Source organism: Anastrepha ludens, chromosome 3 (genome assembly GCF_028408465.1).
Source record: "Anastrepha ludens isolate Willacy chromosome 3, idAnaLude1.1, whole genome shotgun sequence".
Lineage (NCBI taxonomy): Eukaryota > Metazoa > Arthropoda > Insecta > Diptera > Tephritidae > Anastrepha > Anastrepha ludens.
Genome location: NC_071499.1, coordinates 111,946,280 through 111,965,566, shown reverse-complemented (window position 1 = coordinate 111,965,566; position 19,287 = coordinate 111,946,280). Strand labels below are relative to the sequence as shown.

General features: G+C 36.5%; 1 protein-coding gene across 1 annotated transcript; it reads right to left on the bottom strand.

The window, feature by feature from the left end:
• Positions 1-8,777: 8,777 nt before the first annotated feature.
• Positions 8,778-17,960, bottom strand: LOC128858796 (isoleucine--tRNA ligase, cytoplasmic). The gene is made up of 6 exons (XM_054095299.1): positions 17,434-17,960; positions 16,726-17,344; positions 15,829-16,461; positions 14,837-15,687; positions 14,273-14,768; positions 8,778-9,916 (listed from the first exon to the last, which is right to left on the bottom strand). Exons 1-6 carry the CDS (start codon positions 17,601-17,603, stop codon positions 9,029-9,031), a joined length of 3,657 nt encoding a protein of 1,218 aa, XP_053951274.1. The 5' UTR covers positions 17,604-17,960; the 3' UTR covers positions 8,778-9,028.
• Between the last annotated feature and the right edge of the window lie 1,327 nt (positions 17,961-19,287).

The window sequence follows — 19,287 nt, the reverse complement described above, 5'->3', positions numbered from 1 at the left end:
TTTTTCAAGACAAATCTTGTAAAGAAGAAAATTTTTTAAGTGTTTTATATATATATATATATATTTTTTTTTTTTAAATCTAGTAAAGTTTTCAAATTTAATTATGTTAACTTGGTATAAAATTCGGTAATAATTTTTTTCAAAAAAATCTAGTAAAGTTTTCAAACTTATAATTATTACGTTAACTTGATATAAAAATCGTAAATATTTTTTGTTTTGTTAAATGTAATGGAGTTTTAAAAGTTGTGTTATTTCTTCTTCTTTCTTTGTCAGAAAAAACAAAAGAGTTTCTTCGACTTGATATAAAAATCGTAAAATAAATTGAAGTTTTTTTTTTTTAATTTTTTAAATATGAATTAAAAAAATGTTTTTTGCTTCTGTAAACTGTTTTTGTTTTTGTAAGTTTTTCAATTTTGTAAATATAATTAAATTTTTTGTTTTGTTTCTGTAAATTTTTAATTAACAAAATTTTTGTAAGTTTTTCAATTTTGTAAATATAATTAAAGTTTTTGTTTTGTTTTCGTAAATTTTTAATTTTTTAAACTTACATAAATTAAAATTTTACTTATTTTTGTATTTGTAAATTTTTCAAATTTAATTAAAAAATTTTTTTAGTTTAAATTGAGCAGAATTTAGTACTGAAGAGAGCAATTTGTGACTCATTCCAAAAGAAGTTTTCTTTTTTTTATTAACCCGCTAAATCAGAGAAATCACAAAATTGAATATTCGAAAAATCGAGTTTCAACGTTTTTGATAAGTACAGTAAATATCTGAAACAGCAGTCTTCGATGTTAATAATGCCAGTCGCTTTTCTTTTCACTTTTGAGATCCTCATATATTTATTAAGTTTTGTTTATGTTCATTGCCATCCTACCAATCTCACATTCTTATCTATCGCTAGAAAGATGTCGCCTAGGTAGCATCTACTACTGGCGACAATGACTATAACGTCGGCGTATGCTATAGTCAGAGCGGACCTGGAAAATAGATGTCCTGATCCCGTGAAATCTTAATAGCATAATGCAAAACTAGATTAGAGATAGTTGTTGAAAGGGCAACACCTTGTTTTACACTGCTGATGATATTAAGTGAGCCCGTCATAATTTGTTGTGGCGTTTCTTTCAGCTTAAGCATCGTGAAATGATGGGTCATTGATGGGATTCCCAATTCATGCATTGCGGTGGCGATGTATTCTCTATGGATGCTGTCGAAGTCTTGTTTGAAGCCAATGAATTCCTGAAAGTCAAAACCCGCTTCAAGGCATTTGTCGATATTTTGCTGAAGTTTGGTATATTGTGGATCTGTTTGGTCTGAGATCACATTGATATTCACCCGGTACCTGCTCGGCTACGGCTTTAATGCGCTCTAAGAGCGTTGAAAACAATTTGTAGTTTAGTCCCCTTTTTATTATTTTGGTCCCCTGTTTTTTTAGTCCTGCTCCCTTTCTTGTGAATCGGGATATTTAGCCCTGTGAGCCAAGCAGATGGTAATGTTTCTTTGGTATATGAATCTTTGGTATAGTATATCAGAACGCGCTCCATTATAGGTATGTGGATCAGAAAAAACGGATGTATTGCGACGAATGCAGCCTAGAACCGAGTACGATTTTGAAAGAATAAAATTTATGTGACCTTTGAAAGAAAATTTTGTACCGAATAAAAAAATTAATAAATGGCTCGAGTAGTTTTTGTAAGCCTGTAGTTTGAAGGTTCATTCGCATGTGACCACAAATTGTAAAAACGGCGAAATCAAAAGTGTTGCTGATTTAATTTTCTCGAAATTCAAATTAAATTCCTTTGAATATACGCGAGCACTTGTGGTACGGCTCTCATGTACGCTCGGTGAGTTATTATCAAGAATTAAGCTCCTTAAAGGTTCAACGAGGCAGTAAGATGAATTAATTCGCATTTAAATATCGATCCAGTTGCAATCGAAGCGTGTAATTAACCAGCGCAGTTTTTTTTACAATGATTAGCTATGTCAGTGGTTTTCGCTATCTTCCTCCTTTACCGTTTACATGCTCTTCAAAATAAAAGAAGAAAATATCCATGCAGCAGAGTTTCTAAGCGAACAGAAGCACTCTAACCACAAAACTCGAAGCAAAATTGGCTTACTTGTGCGGTGGCAATGCATGTATGTGTGCCAACTATGTATATGTGTAGGTACTACTATTAATATATATATATATGTGCATGTTTGCTCGCATGTGCGCGTGTACCCAAGGGAACTGCCGGAACTAAGTGTTGAAAGATGCATACTTGAAATTGCAAAAATGCATATACATACATATGTATATTATATATGTATAACCCCGAGTTGAAGGAGAAGAACACGAAAAAAAGATCGGGGAATAAAACAGTTACAATTAAGCAGGAGAATGAATGAATGTTTGTTTGTGGTTAAGTGACGGATAGGCAGGTGGTTAAGCAGTGACGCAGACGTGTGCAACCGCTGACAAATACTTACCTACTTAAGTAGGTGAACATACAGGCGTGAATGCATAGAAATGTATGTAAAATATGCACATACATTTGTGAGTGCAGGACATGTAACAATGACAACAACAATTACAAATGCGGCATAGTGTTGCATTTGAAGGGGAAGAAGTAACATTAAGGAATAGCGGCGAATGGAGCGCGTTACAGTGCAAATAAATTAAGATGTTGTTGCTATACATACATACGCATGCATACATAGGCGCATATAAGCATGGGTATATGTGTATAAACACTTTGTTAGAGAACTCAAATTACAACACACTTGAACATGTTTCAGCACTTAAAGATTGCGTTGAGTGCAAACTTGGAGTGGGTCGGTTAGTCGCATGCCTGAATCCCGCATTAAAGTTGAGTAAAGTGGATCATCACATACAACCCGTACATAGTACATACTATATAAACAGAGCATAAAACGCTAAGGTGTTAAGGAACTGATTTAGTACAGATGTTTGACATGAGCTATAAATGCTTGCTTGGTAAGATGAAACTACATAGCTTATATGAATATATACATATGTATATAATATATATATGTACGTATGTGCATGTATCTACATATGTACATTTATTATATTTACAAAAGTTGGTTTATTTAAAACGGTAATATCGAAAATACAACAAATGAAGTATGAGACTAGGAGCGATATGATTTGAATTATGATGTTTTTCTAATATAGTTTGTTTATTTACATAAATGTATAATTTATCAAGGAATAAAAACAAAATATGAGACATAGCATTGCAATTTTTAAATATTATTCACTGTCAACGGTTAATGGGAAACAACAACGCCGACGATAGAGAAAAAACCGCAATACAAGACAATACAAAACAAGTATGCACAAATATGTATGTATGCGAGTGTGCTTACTTACTCAATGCATATTTTTAGGAGCATGTATGATACTGGAGAGGTGTCATATTAAGTGCTTAAATGCTGATTGGACACTAACCAACGAATGCTGCAACAAAAAGTACAGTTCAATACTCCACCCAGTCCAGTTCGCTCCAGTGAGTGTATTTCACAAATTTTAATAAAAAAAGAGAACACAATCACCACACAGAAAATGATTACGAAATTGTGAAAAATGCTCAGTGCTCATTAGAAATGCAATATATTTTTATTAAAAACTAAATGGAGTCATTTCTTTACTAATTTTACTCAGCAATTTTTGCCTCATACATATTAGTTTGGGGGAAAATAAGCCCATTTTTTCGCGGTACATGGCTGTAGTGATCGATCGAATTTTAAGTTAAGGCTCGTTGTCAAGGTGACATTTCACACTAAAAAAAATTCTTTGTTGTGTTTTGTTTGTTCCATTCAGTTGTGAGTTACAGAGTTTAACAATGGAAGTCAACAAAGAGAAGATTCGGTACATTTTAGAGTTTTTCTTTGATAGAGGAGAAAATGCAACCCAGGCCAACGAAATTGTGAATGGTGCCGATACTGTAACAGCTAATTATGACCAATTTTGGTTTGGTTGATTCCGTTCAGGCATTTTTGATGTTAAGGAAAATGTCGATAAAAGCACAGAAAAAATCGAATTTGACCGGCCTGTTAGTAGTCGTAGCTTAACCCAGGAGCTAAAAATCGATCTTAAAACCACTTTAAATCGTTTGCGCAAAAATAATGGATTTATTTTTGCCCAAACTAATATATCGGGTGTTTTCTTTAGCTGCCTGAGAACTATCGATATCTTTAACTATGGTCTGACAGTTGAAAATGGCAAAGTGTGTTGACATTTTTGTTCAGTAAGGTTTAGTTTCGTTTAACGTCAGAACAAAGCTTCCGAATTGTGGAAAAAATTTACTTTGAAAAAAAGAAATCTGTTCGTGAAGTGCATAGAGCATTGGCGGTATCATCGGCCCTTCTTTCTTTTGACATGAGGAAGGAGCTGCCGTTACAGTAAATGGTTAGCACTATCGAGCCATGCCAACTGAATTTTTGTTTCCCAAAATTAATCAGCTAAACATCAACGACATTTGATTTGAACAAGATGGTGCAACTTGACATATAGATCGGATACAATATTCAAAAAATAAATGCCATGAATTTATTTTAGGTTAGGTTAGGTTTGGCAGCCGCATCGCACATAGAGACAACGATGCCACTTAGACCACGAAATGGGTCCGTTACGAACCGCGAGACTGAGCTACATTTCCCTCCCCATATTAAACCATCCTGAGCTTTTGACAAAGCGTAAAAGGTTGTTGATACCTAAAATGTATAGATTATCTATATTCGTTAAGAAGTAGGATTTTAGAAATCGGTTCCTGCTTCTGGCTAGAGCTGGGCATGTGCAAAAAAGGTGTTGAATTGTTTCCAACTCCTCCTCATTTCCGCAGCTACGACAGAAATCATGCGTGTAAACGCCTAATCTGCTTGCATGATTTCCTATGAGACAATGTCCTGTGAGGTCCTACTAAGGTCCTGATTTGAAGTCTACTCAGTTTTATAATACTCTTGGACAGACGTAAATTTAGCCTTGGCCATGTTTGCCTAGCAATTTCACAGGTGTTAACGCTAATCCATCTTTGATTTGCTGACCTGATTAGTGCCTCCTTAATGAGAAGCTTACAAGTTGTGAGAGGTATCTCCATAAAATTACTTATGTCTGATATACAGGTACCTTTTCTTGCAAGTTGGTCTTCCCTACAGTTACCTGGTATATCTCTGTGGCCTGGAACCCAGCATAAGATTATACGATATTGTTTGGCCATCTCATTAAGAGATTGGCGACAACGTAGGACACTCTTTGATTATGTTTGGAATGCATCCAGGGTTCGTAGGGCAGCTTGGCTGTCTGATAGATTGCAGATATCCGTTGATGATATTCTGTTTATCTTTAGCCATTTTATGGCTTCATGAATAGCGTTTATTTCCGCTTGAAAAATACTAGTAGTTTAAAGGACTGACTAATAGAAAGCTGTTCGGAAAATATCCCTGATCCTACACCGGTGACCATTTTAGATCCGTCCGTGTAGATCTTAACGGGTGTGTTGGCTGTTGGATCTTCTTCAAGCCATTCCAGTCTAGACGGGATTTTCATTAGGAAATTCCTTTCGAAGCAGAGAATGGGAGGGTGATAATCACTGGGTATATCCGTGTAGGAGTCTAAGATGGTTGAATGTCCATGTGTAACAGTCTTCCATTGTGAGCTCGGTTTGAGCCTTAAAGCGGAGCAGGCCGCTGAGTATTTGCAGAAGAGATCTAGGGGTGGCAGATGTAGTATGATATCCAAAGCCATGGATGGCGTGGTTTTCATGACGCCACATATTGATAATTCCGCTGATCTCTGCACCTTATTCAATAAATTAGAAAAGGTTTTTTTTCTGCATAGCACACCACCAGACAACATTTTTATATAGAAGAATGGGTCTGACGACAGCAATGTAAAGCCAATGAGCAACCTTAGGTTTAATTCCCCAGGTCTTACCTAAAGCTCTCTTACAGGCATAGAAAGCTAGGTTCGCTTTCCTGACTCTTACTAAGATGTTTGACTTCCAAGTCAGTTTCCTATCTATGATTAGTCCCAAGTACTTGGTTTCTTCCGAAATCACAAGAGCTTCCCCCTTGAGCATAATTGGACTTAGTTGAGGGATTTTGTGTTTCCTAGTGAACAATACACACTTTTCTGCCCACCTAGAAAGTATGTCTAGAGCATTTTGTATTAGGTCTCTTAATGTAGATACAAATTTACCAGAGACAGCAATGACAACATCATCGGCGTAAGCTATCACCTTACAGCCCACCGATTCCAGTATTAACAGAAGTTTATTTACAACTGCGTTCCATAGTAACGGTGAGAGGACTCCACCTTGCGGTGTACCTCTACTTACCAATCTCCTGAGCACCAATTCTTCTAGTTCCGCTTCAATGATTCTGCTATTTAGCATTTTGCCAATGAAGCCTACCAAGCCCGGTTCTACCCCAAGATCAGTGAGTGCTGCAGTAATTGCCCCCCCCTTCAACATTGTTAAAGGCCCCTTCAATATCAAGGAAAGCGGCTAAAGTAAATTCCTGTTTGTGCAGTGAACTCTCTGCCGTGTAAATGCCGTGTAAGTTATGTAGAGCTCTCTCTACCGATTTCCCTTTTCTTGTAGGCATGTTTTGACGTAGAGTTAAGATTTCTATCTATAGTTAGGCTTAAATGAAATTCTATCAACCTCTCCAAAGTTTTCAATAGGAAGGCAGAAAGAGATATCGGTCTCAAGTCTTTTGGATGGGTATGTGAGTTTCTACCAGCTTTTGGAATGAAAACAATTTTGACTTGTCTCCACTTAAGAGGTATATGACCGTAAAGAAAGCAACCTTTGAAGATTGCTAGCAGCCAGTGTGCTAGATATCCGGCGGTCTTTTGCAGTTCCACTGGGTAAATACCATCTGGACCCGGTGATTTAGAGGGTTTGAAACTTTCAGTCGCCCATAAGAGCCGATCCTCAGATATAGCATCTATTCTGACTTCACGACAGTGTACTGTATCTTCCATGTCATGCCCAGTAATGTATGAGCAGCCTGGAAAATGAGTGTCGAGTAAAAGTTCTAAAGACTCTTTACTGGTTGTAGTGAAAGTGCCATCACTTTTCTGTAGCAGTTCCCAATTTTGAGGACTTCCCGCTAAAATCTTACGAAGTCTGGAGGTCTCAGTTGCCGACTCAACCTCTTCACAAAAGGATTTCCAAGATGGCCTTTGGGCATTTCTGATTTCCTTCTTGTAGATTTTCAGAGCATCTTTATAATCTTTCCAATCTTCTGCGAGATGTGTTTTCTTTGCCGCTTTAAAAGCACTTCTGCTTGTTTTTTGAAGCTTGCTTAGTTCAACCGTCCACCACTTAGGCTTGGGTTTACCCCTCAGTCTTCTTATGGGACAGGCTTCCGCTAAGGCAGCATTCATGTTGTAGGTAATCTTGTGAACCAAATTTTCTAGTCCTTCTATGCTTTGCGGTGCCACTGATGGACATGTTCCTAGGGTAACCCCGATACAATCTACATACTTTTCCCAGTCTGTTTCCTGATATTTCTACCAGGCTTAGGTTTCGGTAGATTTTTACTAACTTCGAAAGCGATATATCTATGGTCAGAGAAGGAATGTTCTTCCAAAACTTTCCAGTTCCTAATTCTGTTAATAACGCAGTCAAAAGCAAAAGTAGCGTCTAACACTTCCTGTCTATTACTAATGAAAAAAGTAGATTTATTACCTTTATTGCAAATCTGTAGTTTAGTACCTCTCATCTGGTGTTTCAGGCTCACAATGGGTTTCGAACCCGGACGCTGCCGACTGGTGGTCATGCAATACTTTACTTTACAGCGTCTGTCGCGTTGCCAATTTCGAAAACTAAAGGCCTTGGCTAGTAAAAAAATATTCCGAAAAGATTTTTTAATCCACAGTAAACTATTTCGAAGTAAGAAAGACGTTGGCTACACCTTCTTTGCTCCTTTCTTCTTTTCTATTAAGGGGGGAAGCTGGTCTAGAATTTTGAAAAAATCGAAAAATTTTTTTTTGTCTTAAAAGGTGCTTTAGGGTCTTAGAAATAATATACCAAATGAGGGATGCCAGCAAAAATGTCTAAATGCCCAAATTTTTCATTCGACGGCAGTGCCTCGCAGGTATGCCCCGAACGCTACTTACAACTTTAAACGCGTTTTTCTCGAAATCACTTTTTTTAAACCGGCCGAAGACATAACTCGAACAAATCTTTACCGATTCTTACGAAATTTTGACAATACATTCGAAATACCTTTCTCCGGAGACGTACGTAGGATTTTTTTTATTTATATTACATAGTTTTTTTTTAATCAACAATTTTATGTCGTTCTTTATAGTGAAAATTGTAACTTTTTGTTCAAACGTGCACCATTTCGCGAAAAAACAAAATATCGAAAAAATCCTAAGAACGTCTCTTTCTGTTGTTATATAGAAACTAAAAAAATTTTATTTTTTGATCCAGGACAAAAATTAAGGAGTTTACGTCTTCGGCAATGGACCCACTAGAAAAAAGGCGCCTTAGGAGAACTGCTGGACAGCGGCCATTTTGAAATTAATTCAGACGAAAAATTTTGTATTTGTACCATGAAAGCTATATTATTAAACCTATTTCACAGATTTTCGATTGATTCCTTTGTTGAGTCAAAATAAATTCATAAAATATGCCCATTTTTTGCGCTCTAGACCAGCTTCCCCCCTTAATCAACAAAATCTATTTGTAACAACATATCCTTAAAAAAAGTTAGATATAGATTTTTTGTTTTAAATTTGTTATTTATTTACTTTTTGCCTTAAACAAGGAATTCAACTCAAAATCAAAAATGCTTCTTTTCGACTCAGTTTTGGAAAGTAATTTTTAAATTACAACTAAAAACAAAAAGAATGAGTTTCAAATATATGTTTGCAATATTTCAAAATTATTAAAGCAATTTTTTTGTAATAATTATAATTCGTTTAATTTAAATCAAAGCCTAACCACAAAATTCATATAAAAATGGTTTTCTTAAATGAATCCAAATTTCAATTCCATTCATATTTAAAGTTTTATTTAGGTTTTGCATTGAATTTAAAAAGTTGTACGTCCACATCGCTCGCCTCCCGTGCCACCACCAGCAACTGTCCATTTATTTTCTCATTTAAATCCATAGCCTGCAGTGCGCGCACTTGTTGTTGCCTCTCATCAAAGACAAATACACTATAACTCACACCATACAGACCAAAGTTCAAGTCCACCTCAGCATATAATTCGGGCAGCGTAATAAATTCGCCCGTTGCGGTATTCTTCAAACCCACACTCGCACTTCTACTCCGCTCGTAACGTGGTGAGAATACATCGGCGAGTATTATACGGGTATGAGAGTGCAGACGATTTTCCTCTGCTGTACAAATAGTCAGTTCTAAATCGATACCCTTCACATTAGCAATCTCATTGATAATAGAGTGCCTTTTGCATATATTTTCCTCACTATATTCCAATAGTTCCGATTTTATAGCAGCTTTAATCAAGCTTTTGTGCTTAACAACAATTTCTGTTAGCTCTTTAGCTGTTGTCTTGCTCGACTCATTGTTTTTCGTATTATTCGTTTCAATTGCGCGATAGAAAATCACCACCTCATCTGTCGGTATTAGCTTCGCTTTCTTCTTTAGCTTTTGTATACGATTTATGATTTCACGCGCTAATCCCTCCTCCAATAACTCCGCGTTTGGTGTCATATCCAATAGTACGAGTATATCATTTTCACTATGCGCTTCCAAGTTGGTTCCTACATTTTTCGAAACACAATAAATTAGCCGCACTTCCGAGAGTTCAATACGTTGATTGCATATAGTGAAGTAGCCGTTGGATACATGGGTTTGTATCTCCTCATCGGTAAGTGATTTTAAAGCAGCCATTATAGATTTGAAGTCGGCTTTTAGGCGTTGACCCAGTGTCTGTAATAAAAAGTAATGAAAATAAACAGGATTCATTTATTTTGTGGCACTAAAATAAATAAATAAAAAAGGAATAGAGTTAAGTTCACGGCATAAATTATCTAAGGGGAAAATTCCTTTACAACTTTTAAATATCGTTGTTTTCTTTTGCTTAACCATTTTTTGGAGAAGAATAAATCCATTATTTTCTCTGCAGCTGGCTGGAGTGATCGATATCTCGTAAAGTATCGATCAAACAATACGTCTGTTCATGAAGTAAATAGTTTGTAACAAATTATCACGTTTAGATGTTCATGTACCCAAACAACTGGCAAAGTAGGGGAAAGTGAGAGAGCAAAATGACATTTCATTTTGAGGGGAAGTTGCAAGTTTTTATTGGATAAATTTTTACTTGTAAGAATTTGCAAGTGAAAAACACAGCTGATCGCAAAGTAAAAATTAACGCGAATTAAAATTAGCGAATTGCGCTTGTTGATGGATCGTTCTTCATCTGACAGCGATGATGATATGTAACAAATTGTTGTGGAGAAAATAAAATCATGTGATTCCGAAGCTCGTTATTTTTCATTTTATTTGCTTTATTTATTTATTTTTTTTTTCATTTAATACGAGGTAGCTCAAGTGAAAAAATTTTAATTTCTGTGAATTTTTTGGCAAATAATTTAATCAGCTATTCGTAGAACTTGCAAATTGTTACTGGTTTTGCGTTCATGCACTTTGTTGATATTTTTTTCTCTTTGAGAGCGAATTCTCGGAAATTAAGTTACTTTACTGGCAAGTTACTGAATAATATTTACATGAACAGACCTAATTTAAAGTGAATGCTCGCTTTCAAGGTGACATTTCACACTACAAAATTCGATTTTTTTTGTTCCATTCTGAAGTGAGTTACAGGGTATTCGCAATGGAGGTCAACTTAGAGAAAATTCGCTACATTTTATAGTTATTCTTTGATAAAGGCGAAAATGCAAGCCAGGCCGGCCGCTGAAATTGTGAATGGTATTTATAGAGTCGATACTGTAACAGCTAATTACGTGCATTTTTGTGGTTTTTGTAGATTCCGTTCAGGTATTTTTAATGCTAAAGAAAATTTCGGCAACGTCGATAAAATCACAGAAATAATCGAAGTTTATGCAAGTAAAAATACTCTTCTTCTTCTTATTTTTTAACAGGCAGGCTTTTTGTTTGCGCGTTTTGGCGAGGACCACTTTCTGTGCGTCGGCGTGGTCTTCGTTCGCTATAAAACTGGGTCGTTCCGGTTACGAAGAACTGGCTGTCGTGGGAACGCAAGCTTCAGGTCTTTGGCGCTGCTGTTTAAGAAGCTACCACCATGGCTCCTTGGCTCCACACAAGATCTACTCAGATTTTTTCAGAGGCTGGGTAGATTTAACGAAAATTAAAAAGGGAACCCGAGTGCAGTACAATGGACTTAATGTTGTCTGAGTGCTGTACTTGCTAGTTATCCCGACAAAACAAAAAAGTATTGGCGGGGTTGCTATGACAAATTAAAATTTGTATGGTAATATGAAAAACAATAGACTATCGGCAAAAAAAAAAAAAAAGAAAATAACATTAAAACCAATGACAAATTTACAAAAACAAAATTAGAAAATAATATTAAAAACAGTAAAATATTGACAATAACAAAAAAATAGAAAATAATATCTTTGACTAGGAAAATTTACAATAACAAATATTTTTAATATATTTCTTAGTTATAATAATGCTTCTTATTGAGAAATATCTGAATTTTTACGTAATTTTTTAGACTTTTTAATGGGATTTTCTAAGAAATTTAAAAAATCGATTTTTTGTTTTTTCGATATTTCGAAAGTATATAAATAATTTATAATAATATAAATTTTCATGCGGAAATTCCCAATATTACAGCTTCTACAGCCCATTAACTAGGTAAAGAGCGGTCCGCGCGCTCCTGTACCTCAAACTTTAAACTCATCTCGAAACTACTTTTCTCGGCTTGAACTGAAAAAAACCCGATTTTTAGAGTGTCAAACTCAAAACCGCGCCATGTTGTCAATTTTTTGTCATACTAATTTTATATTAATAATTTTTTTTTTTTGTTTTTGTATCAGTTAAATAGAAGAGCCAAAATGGACAACACCGTCCAGGTCTAATTTTTCGGGAGGGTCGACTTCAGCGCCATTTTTAAAATTATTAAAATTAAAAAAAAAAAAACTTTTTGTATGTAAAAGAAGTTAAATAAAAAGCCTAAAAAATTTAAATCTCGTTTTTAATTTTTTTGTATTGTAAAAACAAATTCCTGGAAATACTCTAAATTTTCGAGCTCTAGACCACCGGGATCCCTTAATAATTTTTTATGCACCCTTGTGACATGCGCAGTTTTTGACAACCAGCGGAGTGTTTTTACTTATGGATCTGCACAATGGTCGTAGCATCGCCCAGGAGCTAAAGATCGATCATGAAACATTTTCAAGCCATTTTAGCAAAACAAAAATTAAAAATAATGTATTATTTAGTTAGTGTAAACATTTTCAAATTTAAAATCTTGAAAATCTCGCACAATTGACGTGACGTCTCATTTAAAACCTAATCAACCGATTTTTTTTCCAAATTGGCATAAATCGATTTTTATAGCATTGCTTTTTATATCAATCTACAGCTTTCAAATTTTCAAGTTTAAAGTAGTAATGTTTTAAGTTTAAAGTAGCAAAAACAAAAAACAAAAGGTCAAAATAAAGATTTCGTTTAGTTTCAAATTTACAATTCTTAAATTTTTTTAATAAATTACATATTTATAGGATCTTATAAAGCGAAATTTTAATATTCAATAATGGAAATTGTTTTCCTTTCGAACCAACCAGAAAACTGTCAGAAGCCAGTCCAAAAATAAGATCGTAACGCTATTTTTTGTTCTTAGGTTGCAAACACAGTGCACGCTGAGACGAAGACGAAGATGAAGACAAAGCTGAAGACGAAAAACAGTGCAGAACAAATCGTATGAATTCGCTCGCTCGTACGCATAGTGCGCGCTGTGACGAAGACGAAGATGAAGACGAAACGCAAGCAATCAGCTTCAAGCGCTGCTGTACTGAATTTGAAGACGAATCGCTTGCTAGTTACCGTGGTTTTTGTTTGTTTGTTCTGTCTATGCTTTGGCACGTTAATTAAATTAAGACAGTCGATAAACAAGTAATTAAATGAGAAGTAATAATCAATAAAAGGCATAAAACTAAATATATTTTAAATTATTTTTTACCTTAACGTCACACTTAGCCTTTCAGCACATATAATTGGCGTTTTATTAAAATTAGTCCAATTTTTAATAATAAGTGGCTCAATTTTAATTAGAATATAATCAAATGTGCTAATTGTCATTCTGGTATATTCCACAAATTTCTTTTCATCGTGGCGCAGCTCATCAGACAAATGATGAAAATCATCAAATGCTTCTCTTCCCAAATTTATAGGGTGTACTTTTTTATTTACTTTTATACGTTTTAATTTAAAATATAAGCTTTGCTCAATCAGTAGGTGAGGAACCCATTGCGACTAACATAACAAAAGCGCAACAAATTCGTCTTGCACTGTGCAACATATTCGCTTACTCGCAACGCAAGCAATTTCTCTTCAGCTTCGTCTTCGTCTCAGCGTGCACTGTGTTTGCAACCTTATAGCCGTCGGCGGCGTTAATCGGGATTAACGACTAATTCGGCATTAGCTCAGGAATTAAGTGCAACTTAACTTAATTCTCATAATTTAAGCGGATTATAGGAGTTTTCGATGGTAAGATTGCGCCAAAATGACAGTTAATATCTATTGTGAATGAAGAATATTCGAACTTTTAAAGAGAAGAACAAGAGAGGCTGGATGCAGTTGATTTTGCAGTTTGTTCGTTGGCACTAACACGTTGGAAACTTCATTAATTGTTTGGTATTGCGGAGCAGCTTGAGAAATAGTAATTTAAGATTTTTTTAAATAAACAATTATTTTCTAGTATTACAGCAGCTAACACGCGTATTTGTCGACTGCGATCCATCTTTTACTGACGGAACTATTCAATAAACAAATCAGCTGTTCACTAATCCGCGTAACAACCGTCTGTCACAACACAATTTTAATCAGATTAATTGCGCCGGAAATCACGATTAACGCCGCAATATGTTTAGGCTATTGCAGCTTGTTGCAGATTTTGAAATGGTGGCATCATTGGCCTTTTTTCGAAAATGTCGAGTGTTTTATGACTATTTTTAGTTTATTAATATTATTATTACCGACTTTATATGAACTGAACTTGGACGATTTGTAACTTTAGCACGACCTCACAATCCAGCAAATAAAGAAAGTGTTCATAAATGTATTTATGCATATTCCTACCTTATGATCCGGTTCTGCACGCAACGTAACACCATATTTCTGCTTCTCAGAGCTAAGTGTCAATTTTCGAACATTCAACTCGCTAAGTATGAAATCTGACAGACTATCGATGGCTGCTAAACTATGTGGATCACTGTGAATTACGATGATTTCTGAGAGCGGACATTTCAGAGGCATTGTACGGCGATCACGCATGACACGACCCAATTCGATAACTGTCTGCATCAACGACACCGATTTCTCGATGTCAAGACGTATGGATTTCGAATTAACCTGTGGCATTAATTGGTGATGAACTGAAGTTGTGCCTGCAAAGGTGGCACTGTTCGGATCAAAAGGCAGAATGCGCTGGTAAATGTATTCGGAGAGAAATGGCGTAAAGGGTGCTAGCAGATGAACCAGTGCAAAGAGCACGGAATAGAGTGTGTCCAAGGCTTGAAGACAATCGGTTTCACCTTGATCACCTCTGAGTCGGCGGCGATTCAAGCGGATGTACCTTGGAGGTGTAGGAAGAAAAAGTTTAGTTATTGTTGTTGTTAAAAAACGAATAAATTGGAAACTCACCAGTTGGTTAACTGATCTATGAACTTAGTCAAACGAGGCACCACAGTATAGAGATGATATTGTTTCATCTCTTTGGCGAAAAATTCAACTAGAGACTCCTTCACAGAAACTATCCAAATATCCAGCAAGGTGGCGTGCTCCAGTGACTGCAAATGTCGTTCTTTGTCATATTGATAACGTGCCAGACCGCGCAGATCTTCCTTCTCGTAACGCACAATATTTTGCAACAAGAAGCGATAAGTATTGTAGAGTGGCAGGAAAACGTCCTTAATGATCTCACGCACACCTTCCTCCTTGAAACGCAAGTTCTCGGCGCGCACCACTGGCGAGTTGATTAAGTACAGGCGTAGCGCATCAGCGCCGTATTTTTGCACCACTTCCATGGGATCAGGATAGTTTTTCTTACGTTTTGACATTTTCTGACCATCGGCAGCCAGTACAAGTCCATTCGCAATTAAGTTCTTAAAGGGCACTTTATTGAAAAGCGCCGTGGAAATAACCAAGAGTGTGTAAAACCACCCACGTGTTTGATCAATGCCCTCGGCAATGAAATCAGCCGGAAAATTACGCATGAAACTATGGGAATTTTCGAACGGAAAATGTTGTTGAGCAAATGGCATTGAACCGGACTCGAACCAGCAATCGAACACAGCGTTAATGCGACGAAGTGGTGGATGACCTGGTATGGCGGACGGGATTTCGATTTCATCGACCGTCTCACGGTGCAAATCTTCAATACGTTTGCCAGATAATTCCGCCAATTGCTCAATGCTGCCAACGCAAATGATTTCATCGCCACTGGCTGAGCGCCATATGGGGATGGGTGTGCCCCAATAGCGATTGCGACTTATCTGAAAATATGAATAATGAATATATAAAAGACATGCAGACAAATTTGCTGAGTATTGAGGAAAAAAGTGGAATGAAGTTATCGAAAAAAAGCAACGGTAATAAATGTATACCACAAACAACAAAGCAGCAAATAAACTTACCGCCCAATCGCGCGCTTCTTTCAGCCAATTACCAAACCGCCCATCTCGCACGTTCTCCGGCACCCAATGGCTTTGCGCGCTGCACTCGCGCAAGTTCTGCGACATATGCTCCACACGCACGAACCAAGAGGGCACAGCCTTATAAATCAAAGGTGTATCCGAACGCCAACAGTAGGGATAACTATGTTTAACTTGTCCTACTGAAAATAGTGTGCCGAGCTGCTTAAGTTTCGCTATTATCTGCTTATCAGCATCCTTAACATATAGGCCAACGAAATCTGTGATTTCTGCCGTGAAACGTCCCACTTCGTCCAGTGGACAAATGGGCGTACTGGATTTCGTTATAATGCCCGCATTTAGGCATATGCGATAATCGTCTTCACCAAAATAGGGCGCATTGTGAACTATACCGGTACCGGAGTCTGAGGTCACATAGTCGTCGACAAGTACACGAAAAGCATTCACTGCTGCACCTTTTTCGAGGAAATAGGGAAATGGTGGTTTATATGAAGAGTTGGCTAATTTCTGACCGGGAAATTTATCCACAATCTCATAATCATCCTCGTTTTTGTAGACGGAACTTAAGCGAGACTCAGCCAAAATATAAAAGCGTTGACTCTTCTTATCGAGAACCTGAAAATAAAATTAATATTAACAGAAAGTTCAACAATACGCTTTAATACAATATTTCTTTTATTTCCTTAATAAATTAGTATATATCGAACTGCTGGTATTTATAATAAATATTGGGCTGGTTTAACAGCCAGCGGGTATGAAGTTTTATAGCTGATTAACTTTTGGTGTAATAAAGTGCCTGAGCATATCTCAAGTAGCTCAAAAATCTTGCAATACTCTCAAATTCTCCATTGAAATAAATGCACACACACACATACATACCTTCACATAAATGAAATTTGGATTAACCGCACAAGCATAATTTGATGGCAACGTCCAAGGTGTAGTTGTCCATATGAGAATATAGGTATTCTCCATATTTAGTGCCTCAAAAGCCACCACCACGCAAGGGTCTACCACCTCTTTGTAATTCTGACCCGATTCGAAATTGGACAGTGCCGTTGTGCAGGCTGTGGAATATGGCATCACTTTGACACCCTCATAGACGAACCCCTTATCGTAGAGTTGCTTGAAAACCCACCAAATCGACTCCATGTACCATGGATAGAGTGTTTTGTAATCATTTCGAAAATCAATCCACCGCCCCATACGCGTCACCACCTCCTCCCATTCTTTGGCATAACGCATAACAATCTTGCGACATTCAGCGTTGTATGTGGCAATACCCATCTTTGCCACATCTTCTGGTCCACGTATATTCAATTGTTTGTCAATTTCAAATTCCACTGGCAAACCATGACAATCCCAGCCAAAGCGGCGCTCCACATGATAGCCTTGTTGGTAGGCATAACGCGTCACAATGTCTTTGATTGTGCCAGCTAAAATGTGACCATAATGCGGCAGACCGGTGGCGAATGGAGGGCCGTCGTAGAAAGTGTATCTAAATGAGGAAATTATAGTACAACATGTGAGACAGCTGGCTTCATCAACATACACAAATAAAAAAAGAGTACATATATTTTCGCTTACCGTGGCCTGTCCTCGGATAGTTGCATGCAATGCTCGAAAGTTTTTTCTCTTTGCCAGATTTCCAATATATTCTGCTCTTCAGTTGGAAAGTGGATTGTCTCCGGTACGCGTTCAATATCATTGCTATGCAAATGCTTAGAAGCAGTTGTGACTTTGCTATTAATCACCATTTTAAGCGTTCAAGCATCCAATTAAACCATTCACTGAAGAAAATGTGTAGCGACTGTCAGTCCCTATTGACACTTATCGTTTATATTCGTGGGTTGAAATTTGACTAGCTGGCAAATATGTATGACGTAATAGTGTGCTTTTTTTGCGGAGACCGATTTTTGCTGTAAATATGCACTTGTATAGCCGGCGTAAACTAATAATAAATCGAGAGTGTGTTTGACTAACTGCAGAATTAAGTGCTCTGCTACTCCAGACTTATATTTTAATCAACTTTCACAGAAACTTGTAGGTTTTTACACAGTACGTCCACACAAATGCACCGGCGATATTTTCCATGGCCCATGTTTATAATTTGACGTTTTACTTATTTGCAACGCTTTGCAGCGTTTCCATATGCTTTACATTTCGACGGAATATCTATTTTGTATGGTATATTTGGAGGAATATTTGTCAAAATAGGTGGAAAAATGATATGGCAGCATGATTCTCTCACGGCTCTCAATTTATGCAAAATACATGCGCCTTGTAAAAGACAAAACTTATATATATGTATGTATACATAGTGGCACGTACACCCTTTTTGGGTGTTTGGCCGAGCTCCTCCTCCTATTTGTGGTGTGCGTCTTGATGATGTTCCACAAATTGAGGGACCTACAGTTTTAAACCGATTCCGAACGGCAGATATTTTTTATGAGGAGCCTTTTCATGGCAGAAGTACACTCGGAGGTTTGCCATTACCTGCCGAGGGGCGACCGCTATTAGAAAAATGTTTTTCTTAATTTTGGTGTTTCACCGAGATTCGAACCTAGGTTCTCTCTGTGAATTGCGAATGGTATGTGCACCAAGTGATTCGGCTACGGCGAACAAAACTTATAGGAAACCAAAATCTCAGAGAGCACAATTATTATTTCAGAGAGCTATATTTTCTAACCAGAAGCACGTGTTGCTGGTACATAATTTGGCAATTGCATATGTATAGGCAAGCAGGAAATCTGATTCATTCTTGCTAGTGATGGAAAAACCTGTTGAATAATGTGTAGTGAAAAGTAACTGCTTTTATATTCAATTCTTTTATACTCTTTGGCAGATTTAGTAAAATTTGTACCTGTACAGATCTTTGTTACTATTATAATTTTATTATTGTTAATATCATCACTATTATATTTAATTATTGTTTGTGTTATAACTGTTTTTATTATTATTATTGATTTTAAATTAATTATTATTACTAATTCTAGTTTTTAATAACATTTTTGTGTGTATATTTCCTACTACAGTCGTGTCTGGATAAACTGAACCCCTCGATATAGTAAACGCTGAATATTTTACACGGATTGCTCTAGAGAACATTCGAAAACCTTTATTAAATTTTGAAAAGCAATAAAAAAAGAAGCACGCAAATAATTAGAAATGAAAGCGGGTATTGTAATTGCAACTTGGCTGCTGTTATTTGACGCTAGGACAGTGCTTGATTTTTTGTTTTTGTTAAGTGCAAATCGTTTGGAGAAGAAAGTTTCAGAATGGTAGTAAATTGATAACGTCATCTGCATTCTGTACTCTCTCTCCAAACTAGCAAAACAGCAACCCTAGCGTCAGTTGGAAGCTAAGGGTAATCAATAAAATAAAATAAATAAATAATTGGCGCGTACACTTCTGTTAGGTGTTTGGCCGAGCTCCTCCTCC